Genomic DNA, 27,894 nt, shown 5'->3' with positions numbered 1-27,894 from the left:
CATGCAAAGGCACACATACACGAGCAGTGTACACTCAGATGTCTTCAACACACATGGATGACGCATGCACGGGACACTGCCATGTGCCTGCTAGGGGCCTTTGAGCTCTGATATCCACATAACCTTACACAAGGCTGCACAGGTCTGCTCGCACCTGGCCACCCTACGCCATCTGTACTGCACTGCTCCGTGCACAGCGGTGCCTCTGACCTGGCAGCAGCCTTGCGGGGCCGGCCAGGGAGGGGTCTTGTCCTGGTTTTGCAGAGAGAACCTGAAGGCTCAAGGAGCTGAGGGATGCGGCCTGGGTCACACAGCTCGTGAGTAGGAAGGCTGATTCCTGGCTTGACTGCTGGTCTCCCTGTGCCTGCCCGCCATTTACCTGTACGTGTTCTCGTGTGTCCTCATGGCGTACACGTGGCTGTGCACCCAAGGGGACCTCAGCAGCCACCTAGACCCACTGCTCCTCGTACTGATGAAGAAACTGAGGCCCAAGAGAACATCCACAGGCTTCAGGTAGGCCACACACGGAGTCAGTGGAGGAACCGGGGACACACTTCTCCCCTCCTCCTCTCCACAGCCGTCGCAAACCTCCCCCACCCCACAGGGCCACAGGGGCACATGTGCAGACCCTCCCTTCTCAGCCCTGCTGCAGGCTAGCTCCACGTCCTCTCCTTCCAGTCTCCTCTTGTGGGAAGGGTGACTGGCCCATGTTGCATTTAAGGCAACAGGCCTGGGCGGTTAGGTCCAAAGAAGTTCAGGTAGGCAGGCAAGGTCCTCTTTCAAAGCCAAGCCTAGGGCTTCTACCACATGGCTCCACAAGGCCATCACTCATATGTCTTGCACATCTCTCTTGCACACACTCACAAACACACACACACACACACGGGTAAACAGCTCTCTCTGGATACTGCCCCCCAGCTGGACTGTTTCCCAACGACCCCCAGCACCAGCTCCCCCTCCCAAGGGGTCTTTTGAAGAAGGATGAGTTTGTTTAGGGCTTAAACCTGGCCCCTCGGTCCACCCCCCCCCCACCTCAGTGGGGCAATGAATTCCACGTGTGCTGATCTGCGGGCTCTGAAATCACCCCTGGGACTTGGTAAGCACCCTTTAATGTCAGAAGCCAGTTGTAATGAGCTGTTTGTGTTTATTTTTTCCCCTTGTAAGATAAAAGTCTCATTTTCCTGAGAGCCAAGGAATTCTCAACCCCTCCCTCCACCCTAAAATTCTGAGACCCCAAGGCCTGGACTCCTAGCACAGTGCTCACTGATGCCCAAAGGTTTAGGCTGGATTGGGGCGGAGAGGCAGGGAGGGAGGCAGCGTGCATTGAGTGTTTGCCGTGGACTTGTGGGGCTTCTGTTAGGAACTTTTAAAATCCTTTCAATGCCCATTTTATAGAGGATAAAACAGGCTCACGAGGTGGCATGACGTAAGTAGAGGGCCCAACAGCCCAGAACCCTCGCCTGCCTTGCTCCAGTTCCTGGCCCCTGTCTCATCCTGCCTGTGACAGCTGTGCAGCCTGGGGTAAGTGACTTCCTCCCTCTGGGCCTCGGGGACCTCAGCTGTGAAATGGGACAGTGTGCCCTGCCTGTCTCCTGGGGCTGATGTGAGGAATAATGAGCTCTCCACGTCAAAATGCTGTGTCAAGAACAAAGTGCTGCAAGAACGGAATATTTCTATTTTTATTGTTTTTGTGTCAACAGGCAGGTTTACCCCTAGGATTCCAACTGGAACACATCAATTAATATTGCTCCAGGGCACCTCTTAATGAGGTCCTAGTTGGCTGCCAGAAGCTCAGCGGGAGAAGATTTGAGGGAAGTGGAGTGGGGGGTGGGGGGTGGGGTAGTGTCCAGGCGCAAGAGTCTCTGAGGCTGGTGCAGGCACCTGCCTGGCTCTGTCCCTCTCCTCAGGGCTGGGCCAAGGCCTTCCCTGACTGGGTCCTGGCCAAGCACTGCCGGGCTTTGGCAAAGGCTGTCTTGATTTCTTGGTTTATGAGGTCCTGCCAGGGGTCTCTGGGGGAAAAGGAAAAAAAGATAATAAAACCACCACCATCACTGACACTTCGAGCCCACGCTGCTTACAAAGTAGCCCCTTTCACTTCCTATGTTTCTCCTGATCCCCTGCAGCAGTAGCTCACAGCCCACTGTTCCCCCGTGAGCCTCAGAGAGGTGACGTGCCTGCTCCAAGACCACACAGCACTGCCTTGTCTGCACGTGCGGCCTCCAGTCCAGTGGCCTCCCAGGAAGTGAGACGTTCCAGCTCTGCCCCCTCCTCAGGACGTGTGGGGTGAGGGCCCTGTGATCCCAGGGGGCTTTGTAGGTCTGGGGTGGGGCCTCTGGACTCTGCGCACACGTCCCATTTGCTGCCCACACGTGCCTGGAGAAAGGTGGAGCTGGGTGGTCACCTTTACACAGAGAAGGAAACGAGGCTCCCACGGCAGCCTGGCAGGGACACACTTGAGCCTGGTTAGCAGGGCCGCTGTGTCGAGTGTCTCTGTGACCAGTGACCAGGGGCACTTCTGGGGCCACTGCTGCTTGGGCAGGTGGCTGACCAAGACGTGGGAGGGGGACGGTGGGTGTTCCCTCTCCCTGATCTCCACTAACCCCCACAAATATAAAAATAACTTCTGTAGGAAAAATGCATACAGGGAAGATAAAAACATCTTTAGAAAATGACTTAAAAAGTTATAACATACAACTCAAGTACAGTTTTGGTCACTGCCTTGTAAATGAGCTCCCATCCCTCTCTTGCAGAAATTCTGGGGCCCCCTGCAGATTGGGTGTGTGATGTTTGTCTGCTGTCTGGGACCTCATCTCCGGGCTGGTGGAGGAGCATGTGGAGTTATTTTCCCATGTGTGTGTGTATCTGGTGCCCATGATGAGTGTGGTAGTGTGTGTGTGTGTGTGTGTGCATGCCCGTACATGTCCGTGCACACATGCGCGTGTGTGTCTGTGTGAGTTCACATACTGGGGCTGAGCCTTGGGTCTAGGCAAATGTGGGGACTCCCCCCTGCCTGCCTGGAGGTCTGGGAGGCGCCCAAGTCGGGTGGTGTTTGCTGGAACTAATCTCTGATCTCCTCCCTCCCTGAGCCAAGAAGATGAAAACATTTCTGGCACTTTCTAAGGTTTCTGTCCAAGAGTGGAAAAGTCATCAGCTGAGGGAGCTGGGGATGACACATGGCTGCCAGGCCTGCGGGTTCCCATCCCAGGACCGGGCGGGGAGGTGGGTGCGGGCTTCCCTGCATCGACAGGACCCGTGGGGCGACGGCGAGAGGGTGGCCCGTGCACGGGGAATCGAGGACTCACGTGCACTGTGTGCTGGGCGCTGACGGACGCACAGGCACATCCACAGTCCAGGGTCTCGGGAAGCTTATGGGGAATGGGGAATGCTTCATAAACCCATTGCACAAGACATATCTGGTAGTGATGAGTGCTGTGGAGACCATAACGCTGGGAGGTGGGCTGGAGGGTGATGACAGGGCTTGGCTGGCAGTGTGCGGTCAGAGATTTATGTGATCAGAAGGGACTGGGCCTCTGGGCAGAACCTTCGAGGTACAGGCCACAGCAAAAGCCAAGCTCTGAGTGGAAGAAGCTTGGCATCTTTTAAGGAACAGTGAGGAGGCAGCAAGCGGGTAATGAGCAGGGGAAGGAGGGAGGAGCGATGAGGCCGGGCTGGGGTGGGGGGACAGGCAGAGGCCGGCCTGCACCGGGTCTTAGAGGCTGCACCCGGGGATCGGCGCTTCGCCTCGGAGCAGGAGGAAGCCACTGAGGGTGCTCAGCAGGGAGCTTTCACGTTGCTCACATCTGCGTCTCTCGAAGGTCATCGTGGCTGCTGTGTGGAGCTGGACAGGGCGGGGAGCACGGGTGGCGGGGGACTGGGCAGGGCGTACCTGCAGAGGGCCAGGTGAGAGACAAAGTGGCCTGGACCAGGGTGCAGGCATGGGGAGAGTTCAGGGTGCGTGGTGGAGGCGTAGCTCCGGGTGGGGCCGGGTGGCAGGAGGTGGAGAGTCTGGGTCTGGCATCAGCACACTGGCTGGAGGAGGTCGGGAGGGTGGATGGGCCTAGAGGGCGTGAGGTGCTGGGGGAGCTCCAGAAGGACCCGTCGGTGGGGGGCGGCGTGGGCTCCACGGGCCCGGAGCTCAGAGAGGAGTGAGGAGCTCTAGGTGGACGATGGGTGCTGTCTGGGTAAGGGGGGGTGTGGACAAGGCGGCCCAGACCACAGCGACCTGGAGGGGAGGCCGAGGAGGCGGGGCCTGGGCAATCCCAGCCTGTAACGGTGGGGAGAGGAGAGAAGCTGGCGGAGGAGCCTGGGGCTGGGGGAACTGGGGGCGGCAGGGCCGCAGGCCAGGGCACGCTGTGCTTCTAGGAAGAGGGAGGGCAGAGGGGAGAGGCTGCTGCTGCGCAGGCGGGGTGAGAACTCCAGCTGCCCACGGGCCCAGCGACACCGGCCGAGGTCACTGGTGACCTTCACAAAGCCTTCCATACGGGGCGGGGGCGGGAGGCTGACTGCGGGGGAGGAGGGGCGCAGGGCCCTAAGGAAGTGAAGTCAGCAGACTGGCCTCCTGAGAAGTTCAGCTGTCAAGTGGAGGCGAGAAACGGGGCAGGCTCTAGAGGTGAGGTCAAAGGAGGACTTTGTCTTAAGGGGTAAGAGAGCCGAGCGTGTGTCACACAGCTGGGGAGAAGCAGGGTGGAGAATTTGGGGTAGTGAGCTGGGATGTAAGAGGAAAGGATGAAAAGGGCCATGGTCCCCTTTACTGGAAGATATGGGGTGGAGGGGAGGGGACCTGCTATGGCACATCGGAAGAGCACTGGAGACTCTCCCGTTATAGCTGGAATTGCCCTCGGGGAGCCAGGCCCAGAGAGAAGCACGGATCTGCGCAGGGTCACCCAAGCAGTGGGCACCCAAGCTAGGACGCTCCTTCTGTCCTAGGGACGCCCAGACCCATGCCCTGTCCTCACGCCATGCCGCCTCCCCCGCAGGCAGGCTGTGCCGAGGCTGGAAAGCTGACAGTCTGCTTCGGTGCCTTTCTGTGAGCACAGGCTGACTCTGCACCCAGGAGGCTGGGTGTCCTCACAGAGACCATGCGTCTGTGTGTCCTGTACCCCGAGTGTCTGCCCATCCCCTCCCCCTCCCCCCTTGCTGGACCCCACCCTATGGGGGGTTAACCTGGGGAGGGGGGACACCCAGCGATGAACAGGACAATCCATGCCCTCCGTTACCCCTATGCCCTAGGCTCCCTGGGATCCCAAAGCCGCGGGGCCCCCTGACAGTCGGAGTAGGAGGGAAATCGCAGCCATGGCCGGCTTCCTGCCAGTAGCTGCTGTCCACAGCAGTCCGGGACACTCAACCCGGACGGCTTCCGCTTGCTCATTTTCCCAGGAAACCCGTCTGTGGCCCACACATTTCTCATTTTTGAGAGATGGAAGGGGGCTGCCTCGGGTGGGGGCCTTCCCAGAAGAGCTGGGAGAAGCCAGGCAGAAGGTCTGATGAAGGGGTGATCTTGGCGGGAAGCAGCAAGCCTGGACTCCAGCCGAGACTCTGACACAGCCACGCTGTGGGACCCTGGGCTCAGCCCCCCAGCCTTCTGCAGACGCTACATGGCTTGGGTGAAAGGGAGTGAGGAGCAGCACGTTGGAGCAAAAAGTTATCGTCCCTCCCCTGACCCCACCCGTGTAAACCTCAGTGAGGGACACAGGGTCAAAAAAGGACAGAGGGAAGAGCCACTGTCCGCCAGCTGGCCACTAGCACTCTGAGTCATCCTCGTTCAGCTCCTAAAACATGGGGGCTCTTCGATGTATATCTTTGTCTGTGGAAATAATGCCAATGGCAATGAGTGCACAATAATATTTATCAGTTTGTTACCTGTAATAGCTCAAAATGGAAGGATTCTAAATGCTCAACAATAAGAGAAAGGTGGAGCAAACTGCTCGCACCCACCTGTTGCATCGGGGTGTGTTCTTACAGGGGGATTTACAGAGCGCCCTGATGGTGTGGGAAGGGGCTCAGCATTGAGTAGAAGACAAAGATCAGGACATAAAATTATCTAAGCAGCATGAGCTCATCCTCGCCAAACACACCAGGAACAGGTTGCAAGGAGATATGCTAGTGTGGATTTCTCCCAGGAATGGAAAGATGGTGATTATTTTAATCTCTGAACAATTCTGTATTTTCCAAGTTTTCTCCAACAGGCAAATAATAGTTCTATAACCAGAAAAAAAGAATGTTGATGAACAAAACCCAAAACCTAATGCAGGCTTTTGGGGGAAGTCCTTACTCACCCAGGTTTGATGTCCAGAGGTGTGGGCAGGGGTCTGGAGAAGTCTGCCTTCCCCACCAGCCAGTAGGTTTCCTCCATGCCCTTCCCCTGGAGGAGAGAGGAAAGGGACAGGAAGTCCCCACCCCCAGCCACACCCAAACCTTCTCAAGCTGGATGATTCCAACAGCTTGGAGTTGGGCAGCCTGGGACCAAATCCTGACTTTGCTACTTACCAGCTGTGTGACTTTGGTTAGGCTACTTCACCTCTCTGTGCCTCAGTTTCTCAGTACCTTATAGACTTGTAAGGGAGATTAAATAAGCTAATATTTATTTGTTATATAAATAAATATCGAATCATGAATTCTATGGCCAGGGGATCTGGGATGCTTTGATCCCAGTATGACCTGTGGTTTTCTCCAAACATCACTATCCAAGGTCTGGTGGCCTCTCCTGGGGAGTAGGAGTAGAGGGGACATGAGGTTTGGAGGGTCTCTGTTCTCCATCCCAGGCATTACCCCTTGGAGTCCCTAGCACAGCCTGAAAAGCCTGAGGTCGGGGTACTGCCCTCCCCACCCCTCTGTACCATCATAGTCCTGTGTTCCTCACCCATTGTCCACTCCCCTGAACAAGACGCACCTACCCTGACTTGTTCCAGCTCACTCCCCCAAAGCCCTAGCCATCAAGAGCAAAGGATCCCACATATGCTGTTCCTCACAGGCTGGGTGACCATGGACAAATCATTGCACCTCCTGCTCTGCCATTCCACAGCGTGATGAACTGAGTCCCATGGAGCACCAAATTTCTGGACCCTGTCACAGCTCAGAACCTCTAAATGCCTGGAACATTCCAGTCCCCCCATCAGGCCTGGCTGAACTTGAGAAGTCAGGGGATGAGAAGGCATGTGATAGGAAGAAAAAGTCATTTATACAAACACTGTAGCATCATATTGATCAAACATTAATATTTTTTTTAAAAGCGCTTAATGTCTCTGCCTTCAAGTTACTCATGGTCACGCATAACCCAAATCACACCTATAACCTACAACAGAGACTAGTGGGTGCACAGAGAAGGCACGATAGTCACTGTTGGGGGTAAAAAAGGAAGATGGGTATTATGGATTAGGGCAGGCTTCAGTGAGAGGTGATATCTGAGCTAGGGTTCTGAGGGATGAGTAAGAGCCCAACAATCCTATGAAGAAGTTACAGTCTTTGGAGTCACCAGACCTGGATTACAGGTTGTGCAGCTTTGGACAAGTCAGTTTGCCTCTCTGATTTAATTTCCTCTATGATAAAATGGGGACAATGATCCTCCTTTCATGATTTCTGTGAGTGATAAAATGCATTGATGTATGTTGTACACCAGTGTGCTGCCCATGGAGGTCATCAATAGAAGTGACTTCTCTATCCTGGCCCTTTCCTTCATGAGGAACCAAATGGGTGAGGGAGCAGCTCCCATGTAGAAATGTTCCTTTACCATCTGGGGAGCATAAATGCCTGTGTAAAGGTGATCAACTCCATCCCTGACTCGAGGCCAGTGTTTCTTGCGGTCACATCAATCAGATGAGAATCTCTCTTGCTATCCACAGAAACCAGATCCTTTTCTCACCAAGCCCGGTAAAGAAATGACCTCACCTTCAGCTCAGTCTGACCTCTGACATCAATTTTGAAGCCTTCATCCAGGCTGAGAAGTGTCTGGACAGTGCTTCGGCTGACATGAATTCTGTATGCTGAGAGATAGTAATGCGGTCACGCCTGGTGGCGGCGGACCAAGTGTTTAGTAAAATCATTAAGAGACAGTTCCCACCAGTCATTAACACAACTCTAATTCATGCAATACCCTTCACCTGGCCCTCTCATCTCTTTAGATAGTTGATCTCTCAAAAGGAAGCCCTAAAAAACGGAAGCCTTGAGGAAGAGCAAATTACATAGACTGAATGTTAAGGAGAATTGGCGATGAAGTCAGAACTCCTAGGAACAGAATTGCTACTTCTCAGGAATTTCTACTCTGAGGCTGAGTCATAGCAGATAAGGAGTTTTCATTTTTCTTTTAGGAACCAAACTTTCCAAAAGGGCCACCACGTCCAGCTAGGCAGGATGTGCACTGAGGAACGGTGAGGAGCGCACAGCCTGTGCGACCAGGAGCAGGGGCCCTGGGATGCCGACCATTTCTGTTGCTCTGGCCAAGTTGTCAGGGAGACCCCTGCTGCCAGCAAGGGCCCAGAGTGGCTTTTCTTTACCTTTTTTCTTTTCTTTTCCTTTTTTTCTTTTTAACTGGGAGTCTCCTTGTTATCAAGGTGGGAAACCAAAGCCTAGGGGAGGAACAGCTTGCTCAAGGGCACCAGCAAACCACTTGCAGAGGCAGGTTTTCTGCTACTTCCCACATGAGATCATCACAAAAACCCCGTGGAAAGCTAAAAGAACCAATCACGTACATCATCTCCCTACAGTTGCTTTAGGGAAACTTGGGTACACTGTCACCGAGTGGTGATTTGGTCTCTAATCAAACAGCCAGACTGCAGGGAGAATGGAGAAAGAGTCCCTTCCCCAGGGCAGGACAGATGTGTGAGATACTCACGCAGCCCTGTGGACTCCATCCGGGACGCAGTGTTGACAGTGTCCCCAAAGAGGCAGTACCGAGGCATGGTGAGGCCCACGACCCCCGCCACACAGGGCCCTGGAACCCAAATGTGCCTGGTGAACTCCAGCAGGTCGAGCTTAAGAGAGGTCCCAGCAATAGCCTCACCGTTCCCAGTCCCACTGCCGCCCCCCGCCCCACATCCTGGGCTCCAGCTTGGGGGGAGCAGGATGAGGATGAAGCCATCTGGAGTCTCCATCAGCAATGCAGAGAGGAGATGACACCAGTGCCAGGCTCTGGGCTGGAGGGGGCAGGGACACAGATGAATTGAAGCCAGTCCCTGGCCTTCGGGAGCTCCCAGCCTGGTGGAGGGAGACATGTAAACCATGCTCCGTGCTGTGCAGAGGGAAGCACCATGGCTGTTCCAGCCAGGAAAGGGGCCCCAGACCTAGCCCAAGGGCTTCCTGGAGGAGACAATGCGTGGACAATCTCTTAAGGGATGAGAGAATGAGGGAGCAGGAACAGCAGGTGCAAAGGCACAGAAGCAGGGAGCCCGTGGTCCACGGACAGCTGCAAGCAGCTCAGCAGGGCTGGAGGGCCGAGTGAAAACAGGGGAGGTGAGGTTGGGGAGGTGAGCGTGGACCTTGGGGCCACGTGGACACGTTTGAACTTAATCCTGCAGGCGTGGGGAGCCACGGAGGGAAAGAGGGGTTGATGATGGGAACACGGAAGAGATATGTTGGGATCCCTCGGGTCCTCCCAAACCCATCCCAGCAAACATTTAGTTGCTCACGCGACCACAGGAGGTTTCTGTCCTGTTTGTCCCATCAGACTCTCAGCTTTTAGATGCCCTTGACAGATGCCGAGACAGATCATTTAATTTATTACATCTTAGAACCCTAAAACTATAGATGGAAACAAGAAGCATAAAATGTTTCCATCAAAGAATTTTAGACTCTTAGAATTCCGGAAGTGCGGCCTTGAGGGCACCCCAATGTCCTGGTGGGGGGGGGGGGTCTGTCCGGGCCGGTACCTGAGTGCAGGCCGGCTCTGATGCGGATCGGCACGTCCGGGGCGTGCTTCATCCGAAAGTCGCCCACCGAGCTGAGGATGTCCAGGGCCATGTGGGCGATCTCGGCCGCGTGCCGGCTGCCATTGCGCCGCGGCAGCCCCGACGCCACCATGTAGGCATCCCCGATGGTCTCCACCTAGAAGCCACAGCTTTCACTTTGCAGCTCGGGAACATGCCCTCCCGGCCCTTCCACGTCCACGCAACGTGAGTCCCTCCCCCCCACCCACCCCAACCACACCTCCGGTTCCAGGCGCCCTAGCACCCGCCCGCTCTGCACGTCAGAGCGCCCCTGTCTGCACCAAGGATGGCTGTGGGCTGCCTCGACTCCTCTGACTCCAGGCCACGAGCTTCTTGGCTGCAGACCCGGGTACCCCGTCTGCACAGCGCCGCGGGGCAGAAGGGGCTTCGTCGGAGAAGGGCAGCTGTCTCTTAGCTACCTTCTATTTTTCAACCCCACCCGCACCCCATTTCCAAATCCCTCCAGGATGTACTGGACAGAGTGTAGGTTTTGGAATCAGACAGATGTGGGTTCAATCCGCCATCTACCTTGGGGAGCCTTCTGTGGGTCTATAAGATATTTAAAGACCCAGGCTCATCACGGAGGCTCAGCCAATGGAGGCTCTGACTTCATCGTCTCTGTCATCATTATTTCCATGGCTAATGGTTTTAGAGAAGATAGAATCCAAGAATCTCAGAATTGAAAGGACTTTAAAGGTCACTCAGCCCTCCTCCCCCAGTCTCAGCGCCTGCCCTGCCCTGCTCACACCCCTTGATAGGAAGGTCCCTTTTTCCTTAAGGAGGCTGCTTCTCTTTTTTAGGCAACTCTGATTTTCAAAAGTTGAATTGAGTTGAAACCTCCATCCCCCTGCTGGCTCCAGTTCTGCTTCCTGAACTCGGGCACAAACCTTTCCTAAGCACGCTCTGCCGGAGCCCTCTTCTGGGTGTGGGGGAGATGTTAGTGAACCATGGACTTCTCCCTCGCCGCAGGGGTGGCCAGCCAGAGTGAAGACAGTGACTCTGCTCCCTGAGTCTTCCTTTCCAGGCTAAAGTGCCCAGATTCTGCACTGCCCCTGCTACAGCTGTCCTGGCACTGCTGAGGCTGCGGAGCAAAGCCTCCCCTCTGGCCAGCCCTTCTGCTCTCCCTTAGCACCTTGGATGATAAGACGCATGCTTTCCCCTGCCCACAGGGGATGCTGTAGTTAACTAAATCCCTTTCACACAACATTAGCTAGGGGGCTGTGTCCTACTGCCTGCATCCCTGAGTCTCTCCCTGCCCCTGGCTATCTCTGCCTCGACTGCTTCGCCATCCTGCACTTGGCAGGTGCTTGGCAGTCACGTGGGTAACTGAATGAGCCATAGCCCTTTCATGTTAACCTTCACACCGCTGGGGCAGGGGGCGCTTTCATCGGTTTAGTAAGAGGGGAACCTGGGGCTCAGAGGCGTAAGTGATTTGCAGTGTGGCCGCGGCAGGACTCAGGGCCCAGGCTGGAGCTAAGTCCTCCGCTCCCTGCAGCCCCCGCGGGCTCTGCTCTGGAGCGATAGCCACAGAAGTGCTCACTCAGCGAGTGCCGAGGGGGAATCACAGATCCCTGCAGAGCCGGGAAATGATTGCCTGGCTGCCTCCCAACCCAGGTCGGATTAAAGAGCAGTAACCAGATCCTGTGGGGATGGAGGGGAAACCGAGGCGGAAGGCGTGAGTGATGAGAGACACAGTCGCACATCATAAGGAACAGGGCCTCTTTCTCCCCCCCATCTGGAGGGGTGTGTGGGCCTCGTTTTATTTCATTTCACTCTGCCAGAAAGATGCAGACCTCTTGGCCAGAGTTCAGAGCAGATCAGAAGGCGTGATTCAGAGCTGGGAGGGACACATGTGTGAGAAAAGATTAGCAGGGGAGGAAGAGACAAGGCCAGGGGTGACTCAGGGCAGATCAAAGCTGCGGGGCTCGGAGAGATGAGATGAGGAATCTTTCCCTGGGGCCTGCTGGGCCAGGGTGGCTCTGGAGGAAAGAGGGAAACTCAGCCAGCACGAGAGAAAACAACTGGGAGTAGGCCAGGGATATGGGGACAGGAGGGAAGCTGCATCTGTGGCATGTGGGTGGCTCAGCTCTGCGGGTCATCTGGGGCAGTGTGGTGCAGTAGGCAGGGCAGGCTGTGGTGGTGGACATTCTGGGTTCCCATCCTGGTTCTGTTGCCTACCAGCTGTGCGACCTCGAGCATGTCATGTCCCTCTCTGGGCCTCATTCAGTTAACGCCTATTTCCTGAGGACCTACTGTGTGCTGGACACTGCCAGGCACTGGGGACAGAGTGCTTTGGAGAAGGTCATAAAGTGCATATGTGCTGTCCAGGGGAGTTATGGGAACATCAAACAAGAGCTTCTACCCATGACTTGAGGGCAAGGAAGCTAACCTAAGACCAGGAAGATGACCGGGTGGGGGGGGGGGGATGCCCAGGTGACAAGAAGGGAAAGCAGCATTCCAGGGAGAGGGAACAGCATGTGTAAAAGCCTGAAGGCTAGAGTGCAAAGCATGGGAAAGGAACAGTGAGGTCTGCAGAGGTGGAATGGTAGAAGATGCAGCTGGAAGATAGGTGGGGCCAGCTCCTAGAGGGCCTTGTGGACCACTATGACCCTCTTGATTTACCCGAGGGCCTCCGTGTCATGGAGACCATGAGAAGCCCTGAAGGAGGAGGCCGAATGGTACATAGCCTCAGAATAGGAATGCCCAGACTCAAATCACAGCTCCACCTCTCACTGGGAATATGTCATTAAAGAAGGCACTTAACTTCTGTGACCTCAGGCTCCTCATCTATAAATTGGGGGTAACAGCACCTACCTCATAGGTGGTTCTGATGATTAAATGGGTTAATACATATACCGCACTTAGAACAGCCTCCAGTATATAGTAAACACTCAATAAGTGTTGGGGATTATTGTTATTGGGATAATGTAAATAATGCCATCAGCAGTATGCCTGGCACCTCATTAGTTCTCACCTCTGAAACTTCCTGCCCAGGCTTCCTTTTCACCACGGTTCACCCTCGGGGCCTGGCGCTCACCCGCCCCTGCCTCCTAGGGGGGCTATGGCTGAAAGGGGGCTGGTAGGTCACAAACGAAGGCTAAGGCCGTCTCCTGAGTGCCCCCTCCCACTTCCTCCACTGTGTCTGAAGCTGGCCCAGGGTCCCTAGATCAGAACAAGGGGGAGGACCGGGGAGGGGAAGGTCCCCAAACAGGGGCAGAGCCGACAAGTAGAGGGCAGGCGGCTGCTCGCCCTCAAACCTCACAGTATGCACAGCCCTTCCACGTGGGGGATAGCCTGGGCTCCTGTCCTGTTTCATGGATAAAGAAACAGAGGCCCTGAGAGGGGAAGCCATTAGCCTGAAGCCACACCAAAGCTGCTCAGGCTGGGACTCAAACCCAGGAGGGAGAAGTGCATTGGAACTGGACCATGGAACTGGAGCCTGACAGCTCCACCAGGGTCCCTGCTGCTCCCCACCTCACCCTGTGTCCCCGCCTGCCTCCCTCCCCCTGCCCCCGCGGGTGCACTTCACAACCCTCAGGCCTGCTTCACACTCACCAGGCCCTCTCAGACCTCGAGCACATTACTCCCCCGTTGTTTGCCTGGAGTGGCCAAGCCCAGACCAGACAATGCTATGAAGACAGCACCTCCTCTAGGAAGTCTTCCCTGCTCTTCACTCTGCACTCCTGCCACCAGTTGAGTTGGGGCCTCTCCACCTCCTCTGCCTCTCCTGACCATCCCTTTCACCGTGAGTTGTCATCATCTTTTACCTGCAGGACTGAGAGCACCTTGAGGGCAGGGGCGGACTCGTCTGCCTCAACCCACACAGGACTGGTCAATAAAAGCTGCATGAACAGGTGAACAGCAGACAGGTGAATACTGTGGTCTTCCACCCTGAGAGGTGGAGTTTATTTTCCCAAAGTTTAAATCCAGGCTATCTTGTGACTTGCTTCAGCCAATAGAACGTTTGCCCATGCCTGACAGAGAAGGCTTACGTGCTTCTGTTCCCTTTCAGAACCCTGCCACCACCATGCAAAGCATCCCAGTCTGCCCTGCTGGAGGATGAGGGAGTATGGGGGCCAGAGCTGAGCTGTCCCAGCCAAAGCTCCAGAGATGTGAGAGAGCCCATGATGCTCCAGAGATGCATGAGTGAGTCCAGCTGAGTCCTGAAGAAACTTCCGGCTGACCCAGGGCTTGTAAGCAAAAGTAAATGCTAATTGTTTTAAGCTAATGAGTTGTGGGGTTGTTTGTTACAGGGGAGAGCTAACTGATACAAACACAGAAATAAGTGAATGGAAGTAAATGTAGAGGGACTCAGACAGTGGTGGAAGGAGAAGGGATGGGGTGCCAGCCTCCCGGGACCCTCACCTTGTACACGTCATGGCTGCCCAGGACAGCGTCGAACAGGATGTAGAGGTCGTTGAGCAAACCCACCACCTCCATGGGCTCACTCAGGGCTGAGATGATGGTGAAACCCACAATGTCACTGAAGTATATGGTAACCTGGTCAAAGTACTCGGGCTCCACAGTCGCTCCCATTTTCAGAGCTTCAGCCACGGACCTGAAGGGATGGGAGGGCCAGGGTCACATGGTGGGAGGACCCGTTCTTTACAGCCTGGAGGTGAGGAAGGATACTTTGGGAGAAGACCTTGGGCCGAGCATCAGGGGATCTGAGACAAGTCTGCTTGTGCACTGACTGTCCTTGAGCACATACCTGCCCCTTTCTGGACTGTGCTTCCTGTAAAGTGTGATAAGGGACATTGTACCCCCGCCATGCTCCCAAGCCTGGAAAAGGGCACAAAATGGACATTCGCACGCTCCACACGGTGCATAGCACATGGTGAGGGCTCTATAAAAATATGTTGAATTAATAGTGAGCAAATGAAATGAATTCATGGGACCCAGATTTATGGAGCATCTACATTGCAGGGTCCGTGCTCAGAGCTGAGCTGGAGGTGCACTCAGGCCCCAGGGGGCACTCACGGAGGGAGCATCTGGGAGAGCAGCCTTTCTGTCTTCTGCCTCTCCGCCTCCAGCTCCTCAGTGCGCTCCTGGACCAGCTCCTCCAGGCTCTGCGAGTACTTCTCCAGCATCCGCAGCATCGAGTCAGCCACACTGGTTTTCTTGCCTTGGTTGATGCTTTTGAACTGGAAATGGAACAAAAATTCCAGTTCGTCCCTGAAGGTCAGCAGCGGGGAGCGTGGGGTCCCGGGAATGAACATCCACAGCCCTTGCCCGGAGAGCTGGAGCGTTGTAGGGAGCAGATGTGAAATGGCACAGGGGTGGGTGGCTGGACGAAGGAAAAGCACAGGCAGCTGCGACGGATGAAAGAGTGCCGTGGTGGTGGGCACAGGGAGGACTGAGGAAGGAGCCTGGGCCCAGAGCCTTCCCACTAACAAACGAAAACCCGGTGGCATTGAGTCTCACAGTACTGTTAAATAAGCATTCCTTGTTATTTTCAAAGATAGATGATACATTCCAATAGATGGATAGGTAATAGATACACAGATAGAGTATATATAGTTCTCTATATAATGTCTCTTCTACCTACCTATCCTTCTCTTTATTTCAAAATTTCTTTAAGTATTAAGAAAAATACAAGCATTACTACAAAATAAAATAACAATAAATATGTGAGGCTATTGGGACGAAAGGAGAGTAAAGGGAAAAAAGAAAAAGAAAAATCCAGGAGTGAGGTTGGTAAGCAAAACTGCACGCTAGAATTTGGCCACCATTTTGGATCTGAGCTTCCAACAAAGCAAACAGCAAACAAGGCGGGAAATAGAAGTTACAGCTCATAGGGTCCATGAGACAATGAAACATGAAACTAGTTCAGCAGGAGCTGCACTTAATGACTGGTGCTGAGCAGAGAGAAGTACCTCTCTCTTTACATGAGTGTGCTTATGCATGGTTATGAATTGCGCCTTCAGTCATCTTACAGGGAGTAGGGCAGTGGGCTTCCTCGGGAGACTTGCTAAACTTCCCCAGTGAGGTCTGCACCTTCACAAGTACAGCCAGTAGAAGCAAATGGGTGATGGTCAAAGTGAAGGGTCTCTATCTGTATTAATCCAGCAGCTGGGCTGAGTGTGTGTGTGTGTGCATGTAAACGCACAAACATGCGTGCATATACAACTGCCATTATTACCAGTTAGCCACATGCCTGCGGGGTGGGGGGGAGTGACTATTTGGTATTGCCCCTTAAAAGCAGAGGCACAAGCTTTGAAGGTCAGCTAGGTTGGGCATGAGAGCTGCTGACCTTGAGAAGCCAACAAGGACATGAAGCTGGCTGCAAGGCCACCTCTACATGTGGGGTCACCATTGTATCAATGAGAAAACATGGGCTCTGAGAGGTAAACTAACTTGCCAGAGACCAGAAAGTGGAGCTCCAGCTACCCCACTGAATTATTTAATCATTTGGAGTGTTGTTGTGGTTTTTTCCCATTATTTCTCTTGGATTGCTAGGAACACAATGATAGGATCTGCAAAAAATGACCATATTGTTCTTCCTTTCCACTCTTTATTTTCTTGTTTAATTGCATTTAACAGAACAATGCTAAATAGGTATAAACCCTTGTCTTTTGACTTCAAGATCAGTGCTCTTTACTCCTAAACCCCATTCACTAATTTCTCCTCCAAAATGGCCTTTTAAAAACATTAGTTATCTCATTTGATGGTAACATTAATATAGCTCATTAAGCCAGGGTAGTCTTTCCAGGCCACACAGAAGGTTCCTGAGGCTCAATAGAGCATTGACCTGCCCAAGGTCAAGTCGTAAGTAAGTGGCAGAGGAGATTTGAGTCCCGGCATTCTGGTCTTAGCCTCTCCCTCAGTGTCATACAATTCCCCACCTTTGGGGGAAATCTCTCATGCCCAGCTTAGCCTTAGGCAGGGGTCTTTTCCCACAGGGACCTCTCAGGTCCTCCTGCCCTCCTCCCTGGTCTTTGGCAACCACTGCTCTCCTGGAAAGATTCCAGGCTGATGTGAGAACAGGTTGCTAACCCTAACTCTGCAGCCCATGTTATGGTGGCTCCTTAGAGTCCATCTACTCTGAGATGCCGATTTCTCGTCTGTGAAATGCAGACACCATTGCTAATGCCAGAGCTGAGGCGGAGTGGGAATGTGGGAATATAGGGGATGTGGGAATGCAGTAGATGTGGGAAGTCTTTTAAAAGGACAACTATGAGTCTCTCTGCTGTCTTTCCGCCTCTCGCTCTCTCATCACCTGTCTGAACTCCCCTCTCCCTTGCTGAACCGCTCCTTGGCAACTTTCCCACTGTGCCTGAGGAGGGGAGGCATGAAGATGTCACCTCAGGCTTGATGAGTTGGCCCTGTGGGGGCCATTAGCCAGCTCAGTCAGGCCCACATACTCTACCCCCGCCCCGCAGACTCGCAAAGACTTGCCTCACCCCTCCCGCTGCAGTTCCCGAGGCAGGTTTGGGGGGCCAGTCCCTTCACATCTTCCACTCACTGACACGGGGACTGGTGCTGTCTCCACAGCCACAACCAGCTTCTCCGCTCTGGCGCCAGGGCGGGGGATCCCAGCACCAGCTCTGCAGACAGACAAGCCTGGTGTGGATTCCAGCCCTACCTTCCACTGCCTTGGTTACCTTGGGCAAATCGCCTCACTTCTCTAGCCTCAGTTTCCTTTCCCTGGAAGTCCAGATAAAATGGGAATGTAAAATGGTGCAGCCACTGTGGAAAGCAGTTTGACAGTCTCAAAAAGTTAAACTTACAATTACCATGTGACCCGGCAAATTATACCCAAAATACCTGAAGGAAGGGACTCAATCAGATACTTGCACACCACGGCTCATAGCACATTGTTCGCAATAGCTAAAAGGTGGAAACAAACCAAGTGTCCATCAACAAATGAGTGAATAAACAAAATGTAGCATACCTACAATGGAATATTATTTGGCTGTAAGAAGGAATGAAATTTTGAGACAAGCTACAACATAGATGAACCTTGAAAACATGATGCTGAGTAAAATAAGCAAGACATTACAACACATTCTATGTGATATCATGTCTGAAATCTTGAGAAATAGCAAATTTCTAGAGACAGTAGATTAGAGGTTTACAGGGGATGGAGGGTGGAAGGAAGAGGTGATTGTTGCTTGGTGGGTGTAGTATTTGGAAATATTGGAAATTTGAAAATTAAAAATGAAATTAAGGCAGTGCAATGGTGGCTCAGTGGCAAGAATTCTCGCCTGCCAAGCTGGAGATCCGGGTTCAATTCCCAGAGCCTGCCCATGCAAAAAATAAATAAAATAAAAATAAAAATAAACCAAAGCCCACATAATAACGGTGCTTCTACACAGGGTTATCACATGGATTAAATGAAGTAAGTGCAGCCCTTAGCACAGGGCCTGGCACTCCAGCAGGTACTCAACAAACACTCCTGGAATGTGTGGGTCTGTGAAGGCTGTCGTTGGTGGATGGAGAGAGAGAGAGAGCCCTGTCCTCAGGCCCTCCCCTCAGTGGTGGGGTGCTGGCCCATGGACCCCTCACGGCGTCGTAGGGTTTCTAGGCCTCAGGAGAGCCTGTGCACGTCCCACCAAGCAAAGCAAGGTGAAGTGACTTGCACCCCAGCTTGTCCTGGGAGACTGACCTGGTTGTAGACCTGGTCCAGGCTGGGTCTGTCCTCAGGAGCCTCCTGCCAGCATTGCTCCATCAGCTGGATGCACTCAGGCGGCCCGTGGTCAGGGGCCACCAGGGGCCGGCACAGGGGAGGGGGGAACATCACCTTCCTGATGATTTCTGCAACAAATGCCAGTTACTGGCCTTACCTACTGGGCGGGGACCGGATCGGCCGAGAAGGGTGCAGGGTTCATGCCCCAGGCCACTCCACGGTGCCCCCTGTTCCGTGTCCCATGGCATGGCTGGCCTGTGGACACTGGCTTGTTGAGTAACTGGCTTTCCCTGGTTCTGCCCCAGGTGGCCCAGGGGAAGGGTCACATTCTGAGAACCAGGAGAGCTGGGTTTGAGTTCTGGATCTGCTGCCAGTTCTCTCTCAGAGCCTTAGTCTTCCCATCGGTGAAATGAGCTTAATGAACTCTGCCTTTTTCCGGAAGGAGATGATAGCTGTTAGGTACCTGGCATCTAGTGGGCTTTTCCCATCACCCCAGACCCTGCCACAACTGCTGCTGCTCTGTCACCAGTGATGCCCACCTTTGTGCTTGAAGCCTTGACACTGGGGGCTCTTTCCACCAGCCCTGCCACCTGGACACTTTCAGGTGCCAATTCTCCATGAGTGTGAAGCAAGAGTGCCTACTTGTCATTATCGTCATCATTATCTTCCCAAGACATCCCCTTCGCTGGACCTTCCAGCCCCCACACTACCGTGGTAAAAACACAGACCAAGCCATGGTCAGAAAGGCCAGTGTTCCAGCTCTGGCTCAGCCACTGTGCCTCAGTTTCCCACTAACAAAAGCTGGAAATAATCCCTACCTCGGGAAGCTGTTGGGAAGCCTGGGTGAGCTGCAAGATTCAAAAGTACCCTAGGATAGCTGTTGTATATATTTTGCCACTTTTTTTTTCAAGGACACTGGGAAAGGAAGGCAGTGAGAGGCTGGGCAACAAGCTCAGGCTTCAGAGTCAGCCAGATCGGGGACTTCTGGATTATCCATTTACATTCCATACAAGTTATATCACCTCTCTGGGTCTCAGTTTCCTCATCTATAAAATGGGCATAATAATAATGCATAACCCCCAGTGTTATGAGGTGTGACAGGTTACCCTCCTTGGAAAGGCGTGGATGTGGGAGCCCTTTGAGCCAATGAGGGCTCCCGTTTCCATCCCTTTTTTTTTTTTTGGTCTCCTTATTGGGGATAGTGCCTGGCCACTGTCCCATTTTACAGCCAGGAAAACTGAGGGTCTTGGGGTGAAGTAGGTCACCCATGACCACAGGGCCAGTAAAAAGCAGACACTAAAATTGGGCCTGGCCTCCTCCCCCATCTGCACGACTTTCTCTGCACAGAAGTTCTCAGCCTGCAAACCTCAGACCCCAGAGCCTCCACATAAAAGGTCTGGAAAGCTGTATGTGCTTAAGAGTGCGTGCAGATGGAACCAATAATACATCATACACACACGTGTACAACTGCTTTTCAAAAGTATGTGGATGGTATTGTGATGAATAAAATACAAATCCATTTTGAAGTGTTGCTGAAGTGTTGTTTTAGAGTGGATTTTGTCATTGGGTATTTTCTCAATCAGCGGATATTAAAAGTCAAATAGTAGCATGTGAGGATCCAACCTTTTTTTTTTTTTGACATTAGAATGGAGTCCTCATAGGCAAGATGCCCCAGGCCAGGCAGATCTCGTGTTCCCCGTGCTGAGCCAAGCACCTGTCTACACCCAATGCATCACCATGATGGATGGGCCTTGCAGCTCTGCAGATCCTCCAACGATGACTTCAAGAGATTTTAGGGACAAGAGCACTGAGCTTGGATCAGAGGACTTAAGAACAAACCCCAGTCCCACTGCGTCTCTGCTGAGAAGTCCTTCCCCTCTCTGGGCCTCTGTTCATTTCTAAAAAGGGTACAGTTACCCATCTCCCAGGATTGTCCCAAAGTTCAAATAGAATAATACATATGAAAGTGACTTGGAAACTACAAAGAGCCCTGGTCTTCCAGGCTCTTCACCAGATGCTGTTTCTAAGAGCATGCAGTATCTGCCCTTGTGGGCGAGTCAGGAGAGAACCTGGGATCCCCCATAAGCACACACTTCAAAATGCCCAAGCAGATATATATTGAGTCTCCACCATGTGTCAGGCACTTGGCCTAAAGCATTTCGCTGAATCCTTCAGCTACCCTCAGAGGCAAGCACCGTGGTCCCATTTTAAAGATGAGGAAACTGAGGCTCATACCTAAAGTCATGCAGTGACTCCGTACATGACTGCAAGGCCTGTGTTTTGGACCCTGTATACTCCATGGCCCAGGAAAGCACACCCTGGAAGCAGCAGGCCCTGGACTCACAGCCCTGTCTAAGGCAGGCTAGAGGGATCTGGGCCTGGGTCCCTGTACCCAAAGCCTGATGGAGCCCCGGCCTGGAGGACCTGATGCTAGTGGCAGGGCTTGCAGCCTCCCTGCAGCTGCTCCTTCCCTGATCAGCAGGCAGGTATGGGGAAGGCCACTGAGGAGTGTTGGACAATGGCCTGATAAAGCCCCCTTTCCTTCCCACTCCTCCACCTCATAAATTTTGGGCTGGAATGCTCATTGTTCACCAGGCAGCACATCGGAGGAGAAAAGAAGCAAGGCTGGGCCTCCGTATGAGTTAAAGATAATTCACTAGGGGTGGAAAGGGGCTGGTGGGCTCAGCTCCATCACAGGCCCACACTGTGGGCTGATGTCACTATATCTGTGGGGAGATGTCCTGGGGCTGGGCAGAGGCAGCGTGGGTCCAAGGAGCCCTGAAAGAGAACCTGGAAAAGGAGGAAACATTTCTGAATTTGGACCCTGGTACCGAGGCCAGAAGAGAGAAAATGTGGACAGAGCAGGTGACCTCGGGAGAGGTGAGAGCGATTATCCTGTACACCCGAAAGAATCAGGGTGCAGAGACTCTGGAATGCACCCCACCCAGGCAGGTGCCAAATCCCCAAATATGGAGCAGCCAAGCCATATCAGTCTGGGTTTTAAAGGACCCCTACTTTAGAGACGAGGAAACGCAGGCTCAAAGAGGGTCACCCATTTTTCAAGGCTGCTCTTGGGCACGTGTGTCTGTGTGGTTATTTCCTGATGGCCGCAGAGCTACCCGAGGGCGCGTCGGCTCCAGCCAGGGACGGGCCAAGGAAGAGGGACGAGGCTGCAGTTACCTTCTGCTGACAGTCCCGAGGCGCCGTAGGGCGGGCCCCGGGTCAGCACCTCCTGCACGATGATGCCCACGCTGAAGACGTCCCCTTTGAAAGTGCCCTGCCCGGGGCCGCCGAGCCCCCGCAGCAGCTCCGGAGCCGTCCACAGCAGCTCTGCAATCACAGGGCAGGGCCAGCCTCCGTCACCCAGGGCCCACCCGACAGGCCCAGGGCTCTCCACATCTCCTGGGCTGTTCCCTTCGGCCACGGGAGGATGGAGGTGGCTGTTCTCTCCCCAGCTCACAGACCAGGACCCTGGGGCTCAGACAACAGCGGGCATCCACTCAAGCTCACGCCACGGGAAGGGCCGGCGGACTGGAGCGCCCCCCACGCCGCCCTTTCCTCGTAAGGAATTCCTCAAGCCCCCAGATTTAAACAAAGACCTCAGAGCCTAGCGGCCGCCCCCTGCCCACCCCTGAGCTGACCTTCCGGGGCCGGCTGGAGACGGGGAGCCCTCTGGAAGTCCAGGAGCTCCGCGTAGCCGTGGTCAGTGACCTTCAGCACAAAGCGACCGTCCACCACACAGTTGCGGGACTTGAGGCGGCCGTGAGGGAAGCGGCGCTGGTGCAGATACCGTACACCCTGGGGCGGGCACGGTGGGGGCGTAAAAGTTCCGTGACGAATGGGAGGGGCCCTGCGTCCCCTCGGAAGTCCCACGGGGCCCAGGAAACCTTCCCACCTCACCTCTCCCTTTGCCACACTGTTCAGATTGTTCTGTTAGTTGAAGGGGAAAGAGCCCAGGTCTGGGGAATCTGAGCGTCTCTTGTCTTCCCCTGCACCCCGCGACCCCCCAAAGCACAGCCCAAGGAGGGTCCTCACGCGGATCAAATCCAGCAGCAGGGAGGCCTTGAAGGTCCAGTCCAGCCGCAGGGCCTCGTTCTGCAGCAGGTCCTCCAGGCTGCCGCGGGAGCAGTGCTCCAGCACCACAGCGCAGACCCCGGGGGCCACAAAGAAACCCAGGCAGGCGGTGACGTTCTCGTGCCGCAGTTCCCGCATCTGCTGGGGCAGTGGGTGCCTTAGCAGCCCCTGGGGGGCTCCCTGAGGACTAGAGTACCACCTCTGGGCCCTGTACTTAGCACCAAGCACAGAGATGAGCACAGGGAGGCTCAGGAGAGGTTTGATGGATGAATGAAGGAAGGAATGAAAGAATGGAGTGAGTGAATGAAAGCATCGTGGATGAGTATGTAAATGAGCTGTGGCCAACTCCACAGGATAGGATCAAGCCCTGTTTCCCAACCTAAGCAACACCATGAACCTGAAAACTGTTCAAATTCTCTATCCCAAGACTCAGGGATTGGGGAAGGTAGGAAGGGGAGCAGAAGGGGTTAGGAACAAGCACAAACCAGCCACCCAGATGGCTGCTCAGCAAGTTAGAGAGCTCAGAGCCGACCAGAGACAGTAGCATTTGCCAAAGCAGGAAAGATGGAATGCTAGATTATCACAGTCCGCACAAAAACAGTTCAGGGTCAGCTGTGGGAGAAACCTGCATACTGCCCACTGGCATATGGCTTAAGTTGAGGATGGTCTCAAATTCTTTGACACTCCTGCCATCAAGAGGTGGGATCTCTGCTGCCTCCCCTTGCATCTGAGCAAACTCTGCGATTACTGTGACCAATAGGACATGCATGGTGGGAGGGGCCTTGCACATGTGCATGGTGGGAGGGGGCTTGCACATGTGCATGGTGGGAGGGGGCTTGCACATGTGCATGGTGGGAGGGGGCTTGCACATGTGCATGGTGGGAGGGGGCTTGCACATGTGCATGGTGGGAGGGGGCTTGCACATGTGCATGGTGGGAGGGGCCTTGCACATGTGCATGGTGGGAGGGGGTTGCACATGTGCATGGTGGGAGGGGGCTTGCACATGTGCATGGTGGGAGGGGGCTTGCACATGTGCATGGTGGGAGGGGGCTTGCACATGTGCATGGTGGGAGGGGCCTTGCACATGTGCATGGTGGGAGGGGGCTTGCACATGTGCATGGTGGGAGGAGGCTTGCACATGTCTGGGCTGAGTCTCAGGCACCTGGAAGCTTCCATCTTCCGTCTCCTGAAACATCCGCTATTGGAGCCCTGAACCACCATGTAAAAGCCCTTCTATCCTGAGACCACCACACTGGAGGGACCACATGGCGAGAGCCTGAGACTACCTGTAAGGGAAGAGGGGTCAAGCTCAGGCTTCCAGCCTCCTACCAAGGCACAGGGACATGAGCGAAGCCATCTTAGACTCTCTGGACCAGGGGTCAGCAAACTCTTCTGTAAAGGTCCAGATAGGAAATGCTTTGGTCTTTGCGGGCCCCACAATCTCTCTCACAAACACTTACTACCGCTGTTGTAGCTGAAAGCAGCCATAGACAATTCATCAATGAATGAGTTCAGTTGTGTTCCAATAAAAGTTTGTTTACAAAAACAGGCATTTGGCCAGATCTGGCGTATGGCCCACAGTTTGCCAACCTCTGTCCAAGACCAGTCCATTTACCAGCTGAATGCCACTAAATGATTACCAATCAATGTCATGTGAAGCAGAGTCACCCAGCTGAGCCCTGCCCAAATTTCTGACCCACAAAATTGCAAAGTAATGATAAAATGGTCATTTTAAACTGCTGCATTTTAGGGTAAGTTGTTATACAATGACAGATAATAGCATATTAAGGGTTCTGAGAAGTCGTGTGGTTAACTTAGTAATTTCCAAATTTATTTAACCATATATAGGAACTTTTCTTTTAAGAAACGTCTACTTACATTGGTTGCAAGATGCCCAGAGGGAAATGCCTAACTTCACCTCCAGGCACTTAATCTCTTTGAGCTTTTGTTTCAGATGGTGGCGATGTTGGAAATAATGAAACCATTTATCAGAGGTATGCTACTGGTGAGAGATGGTTCCAGGCGATTTCATACATTCCCTCCAATCCTCCTAATTCCCCTAGGGGTGGGTAGCATTAGCTCCATTTACAGCAAAGTGTCCCCTGGAGGCAGGGTCCCATCTGGGTTCTTCCTGGCTTGCTCTGTCCTCCAACCTCAGGGCCTCTCGGGCTGGTGACCCTCTCGGGGCTGAAGATGTGCATGTGGTTAGTGATGACAAGTGGCTGGAAGCTGCCCCTGGGCAGAAGCCCTGTCTCTCTCCTCGGTGGCTGTATCTCCAAATCCTAGAACCTGCCAGGTGCATCGGGGGTGCTCAATAAGTACCTAGTGAATAAGTGGATTGACGGGCAGGTGGGTGGAAGGTAGAGGCTGAGGTCCTTTGATGGTGTCAGTGAGGCCACGTGATGATACAAATGCAGGCGATTGGGCCCCTGGAGGCTGTGGCGATGCTCGCATTGGGGTGGTGACGTGGCTTTAGGGATGCCGAGTGTGCAGGTGACAGTGGTGACTCTCAGGGGACAGTGTGACTGAGGGGCTGGCAAAGGGGTGATGCTCATGATGAGAGGACTGACTTCTTTTTAAGGCCAGAAGCTTCCCCACTGAGTAGGCACCAAGCCAGATCCGTGGTGGTCTCCCCAGCAGCGCCTTTTCCCCGCCCTCCCCACGCCTCCATGCCCTCTGCAGTCCTACCTTCCTCAGGAGGCCAAGGGAGCTCGGCCGCAGCTCAGGGGCTGTGCCAGCTTCAAACTTCTTCAACCACACCCAGTCTCCCTATTCAAGAAAGGATAATAAGCGCTCAGCTGCTGCCCCCGCCACTTCCACTTGAGGCAGAACCCTCAGGTTCTCGAGGCCCGGCTTCTTCATCGTAAATGGGGATGGTGACGGCAGCTGCACGCCAGTAGCGGCCCCACCACGTGCTGTGTGTTTTGAGCTGGGCCGAGCATGGTCAGCAGAAATAGCAGTTAGACATCTACTGTGGCCCAGACAGAGCCGGGGGCCGGCTTTGGACTGCCAGACCCAAGTTCCTGTTCTGACGCCACTGCTTTCTAGCTCTGTGACGCTGGGCAGGTTTCTTCAGTTTTCTGAGCCCTGTTTCCCTGTTGTGTTAAGCAAGGATGATAATCACCGCCCCCCCCCCCCCACACACACACCATAATGAGGGCTACGTGAGATGCTAGTTCCTTCCCCAGGGCCAGCTTTACCATGATACCCCAAATTCTGGGAAGTGATGGGGGACCCTGTGACCCATGGACTCTAGAAAGGCGAGAGGGGAGGAGGAGAGAGGGGGCCTCGGGCTGAGCTCTGTCCTTGCCTCAGCCTGGCTCAGAGCTGACTGCAGCCTAAGCCCCCTCTCCCCTCATCACCGATGGGTTTTCTGCCTCCTCAGCCTCACCCACAGCCTGTCAGCTAGCCGAGAAAAGCAGGCAAAACATGTTTTGTGCATCATTAAAACCTCCTTTCAGCAGAAAAGATGTAATTCCCCAGGGGAAAAGGTGGAACAGAAGGAGCAAGAATCTCATGCTGCTTCCTGTAGGGACAATTAGGCTGGCTTGTCAACCGTGAGAGTCACACAATAGGAGAATCACAGCAGCAGTGAATTGTTGAGCTTCAGATGATGGCACCTGAGAAACTGGTTCCGTGAGAAGCCTAAAATCACAACGTCCTCAGCAACTTTAGAGCTTGACTGGTCTGACCTCTGGCCTTCCAACCCACCTTTCCCCTGGTAGTCCAGCCTCTACCCAGAAGCTGTTCTGAGCTGGGCGCTGTCCCCGCACGACATGGCCTCAGGGACCAGGAATTTCATTTGCCTTTGCCACAGTGGGCCGCTGATGAGCCCAGGCTGGTGCCAGCAACTGAGACAGACCCTCGGGTGGGCCATGACTGGCAGAGCCCCAGGCCGGAGGCCAGGAGCTGGGTGTTTCCCAAAGTCAGATTGCGAAGCATGCCGCACTGGGAACTGGAGGTCCTGAACCGCTTCTAGCCCTGCCACCAACTTACTATGTGACCCACTAAACCCTCTCTCCACAGGAGTGCGGTGGACAAAGGCCCAGGAGGCAGCGGCCTCCCTTGGCTTCTCCCAAACTGACTACAGCTCCCAGGCCTGGGAAGGGGCTGGCAGGGGCCCTCACCTGGTACAAGGCCACATTGGTGGGCTCCTGGGGGGCTAGCAGGCTCCTTGCTGACCCTTGGGCCACCGACCTCAGGCTCCCGCCATCCACCACACTTCTTGATTCGCTCACACTGTCCACGTGCAGCCTCTGGAGGGGGACGGGCATGGCCAAGGCCTAGGGTGGGCCTCGGTCCTCCGCCTGGCTGCCCGGCCAAGCCCCCACCTCTGCCCAGCCCGTGCCTGACCCACCCGTCTGCTCCCGGGCCGAGGGATGAAGGTGAGCTCCTGGGACGTCAGCAGGACCCGGTGGGGCCCCCGCACGAGCTGCAGCTGCCGGATGCCCAACCTGGAAGGCAGAGGCAGGGCGGGGGCTGTGGGGACAGGACACGCCTCCCTCCCCCTCCTTGGCCTGGCCTCTTGTACCTGCCTCCAACTCCGAACGTCCCTATTCTCTCCCTATTTCTGTTTCTGTGTCCCCACCAGTCCCAGCTGGGCCGAGAGGGCCCCGCCACCACCACCTCCCCAGCCCGGGCCAGATGCACCTGCTGACTCAGAGCCTCAGGGCCCCTAAGCTGCCTGGAGACTTGAGGCCTGGGGTGAGGGGGCAGCTGCCACCTTCCGACGTGGCCCAGGTGCAGAGGGCTGGTCTGGATCCAGACCACGGGGAAATCAGACCCCAGGGAGATTGTTTTCAAAGCCAGAAGGGCCCTTGGAGATCATCCTGGTGTTTGCCCTGATTGTCCAGGTGGGTAGACGGAAGCTCAGGGAGGGACAGAGTCTTGTCCAGGGTCACGGGCTTCTTCCCCAGGTCTCAGGTGGGCCTTCTCAGGAGGCAGCCCAGCACCTTGCAGATCCCCGACCACGGCCTTGGGACACACAGGAGTGCTGGGTGGCCCTGAGGCCCTGGCAGGTGGCAGCTGCCTGGCTGAGCTCCCGGGAAAGAGGCCCTGCGGGATGTGGCCCAGAGGGCGGACCTGGCCTTGGGTACAGACAGTCTCACCTGATGAGGCAAGCGAGGGACCCTCCGGCCAGCACCAGGACACAGGCCAGGGCCAGGGCGAGGAGGCCGCCCGGCGGCTGGGCACCTGTGGGGAGCGGAGCAAATGTGAGTCAGAACAGCAGCGACCACACAGCAAGGGCAGTTTCCTTCCCACTCACCCCTCGGC

At 54.6% G+C, this 27,894-nt stretch overlaps 1 protein-coding gene across 1 annotated transcript in view; it reads right to left on the bottom strand.

Annotated features, from left to right (window-relative positions):
• Positions 1 to 1,691: 1,691 nt before the first annotated feature.
• Positions 1,692 to 27,894, bottom strand: part of LOC143645122 (guanylate cyclase D-like) — a 104,028-nt gene continuing 77,825 nt past the window's right edge. The window contains exons 11-25 of the mRNA XM_077114717.1: positions 27,729 to 27,813; positions 26,978 to 27,074; positions 26,748 to 26,876; positions 25,309 to 25,389; positions 22,582 to 22,758; positions 22,188 to 22,344; positions 21,727 to 21,876; positions 18,526 to 18,674; positions 14,898 to 15,061; positions 14,283 to 14,475; positions 9,861 to 10,035; positions 8,828 to 8,926; positions 7,885 to 7,979; positions 6,276 to 6,361; positions 1,692 to 2,009 (exon numbers count right to left, since the gene is read on the bottom strand). Of these exons, the coding sequence (XP_076970832.1) occupies positions 1,904 to 2,009; positions 6,276 to 6,361; positions 7,885 to 7,979; positions 8,828 to 8,926; positions 9,861 to 10,035; positions 14,283 to 14,475; positions 14,898 to 15,061; positions 18,526 to 18,674; positions 21,727 to 21,876; positions 22,188 to 22,344; positions 22,582 to 22,758; positions 25,309 to 25,389; positions 26,748 to 26,876; positions 26,978 to 27,074; positions 27,729 to 27,813 (1,943 nt within the window). The 3' untranslated portion in view covers positions 1,692 to 1,903. The remainder of the gene's footprint in view (positions 2,010 to 6,275; positions 6,362 to 7,884; positions 7,980 to 8,827; positions 8,927 to 9,860; positions 10,036 to 14,282; positions 14,476 to 14,897; positions 15,062 to 18,525; positions 18,675 to 21,726; positions 21,877 to 22,187; positions 22,345 to 22,581; positions 22,759 to 25,308; positions 25,390 to 26,747; positions 26,877 to 26,977; positions 27,075 to 27,728; positions 27,814 to 27,894) is intronic.

This window comes from Tamandua tetradactyla, chromosome 8, assembly GCF_023851605.1.
Source record: "Tamandua tetradactyla isolate mTamTet1 chromosome 8, mTamTet1.pri, whole genome shotgun sequence".
NCBI lineage: Eukaryota > Metazoa > Chordata > Mammalia > Pilosa > Myrmecophagidae > Tamandua > Tamandua tetradactyla.
This window is presented reverse-complemented; position numbering and strand designations above follow the sequence as displayed.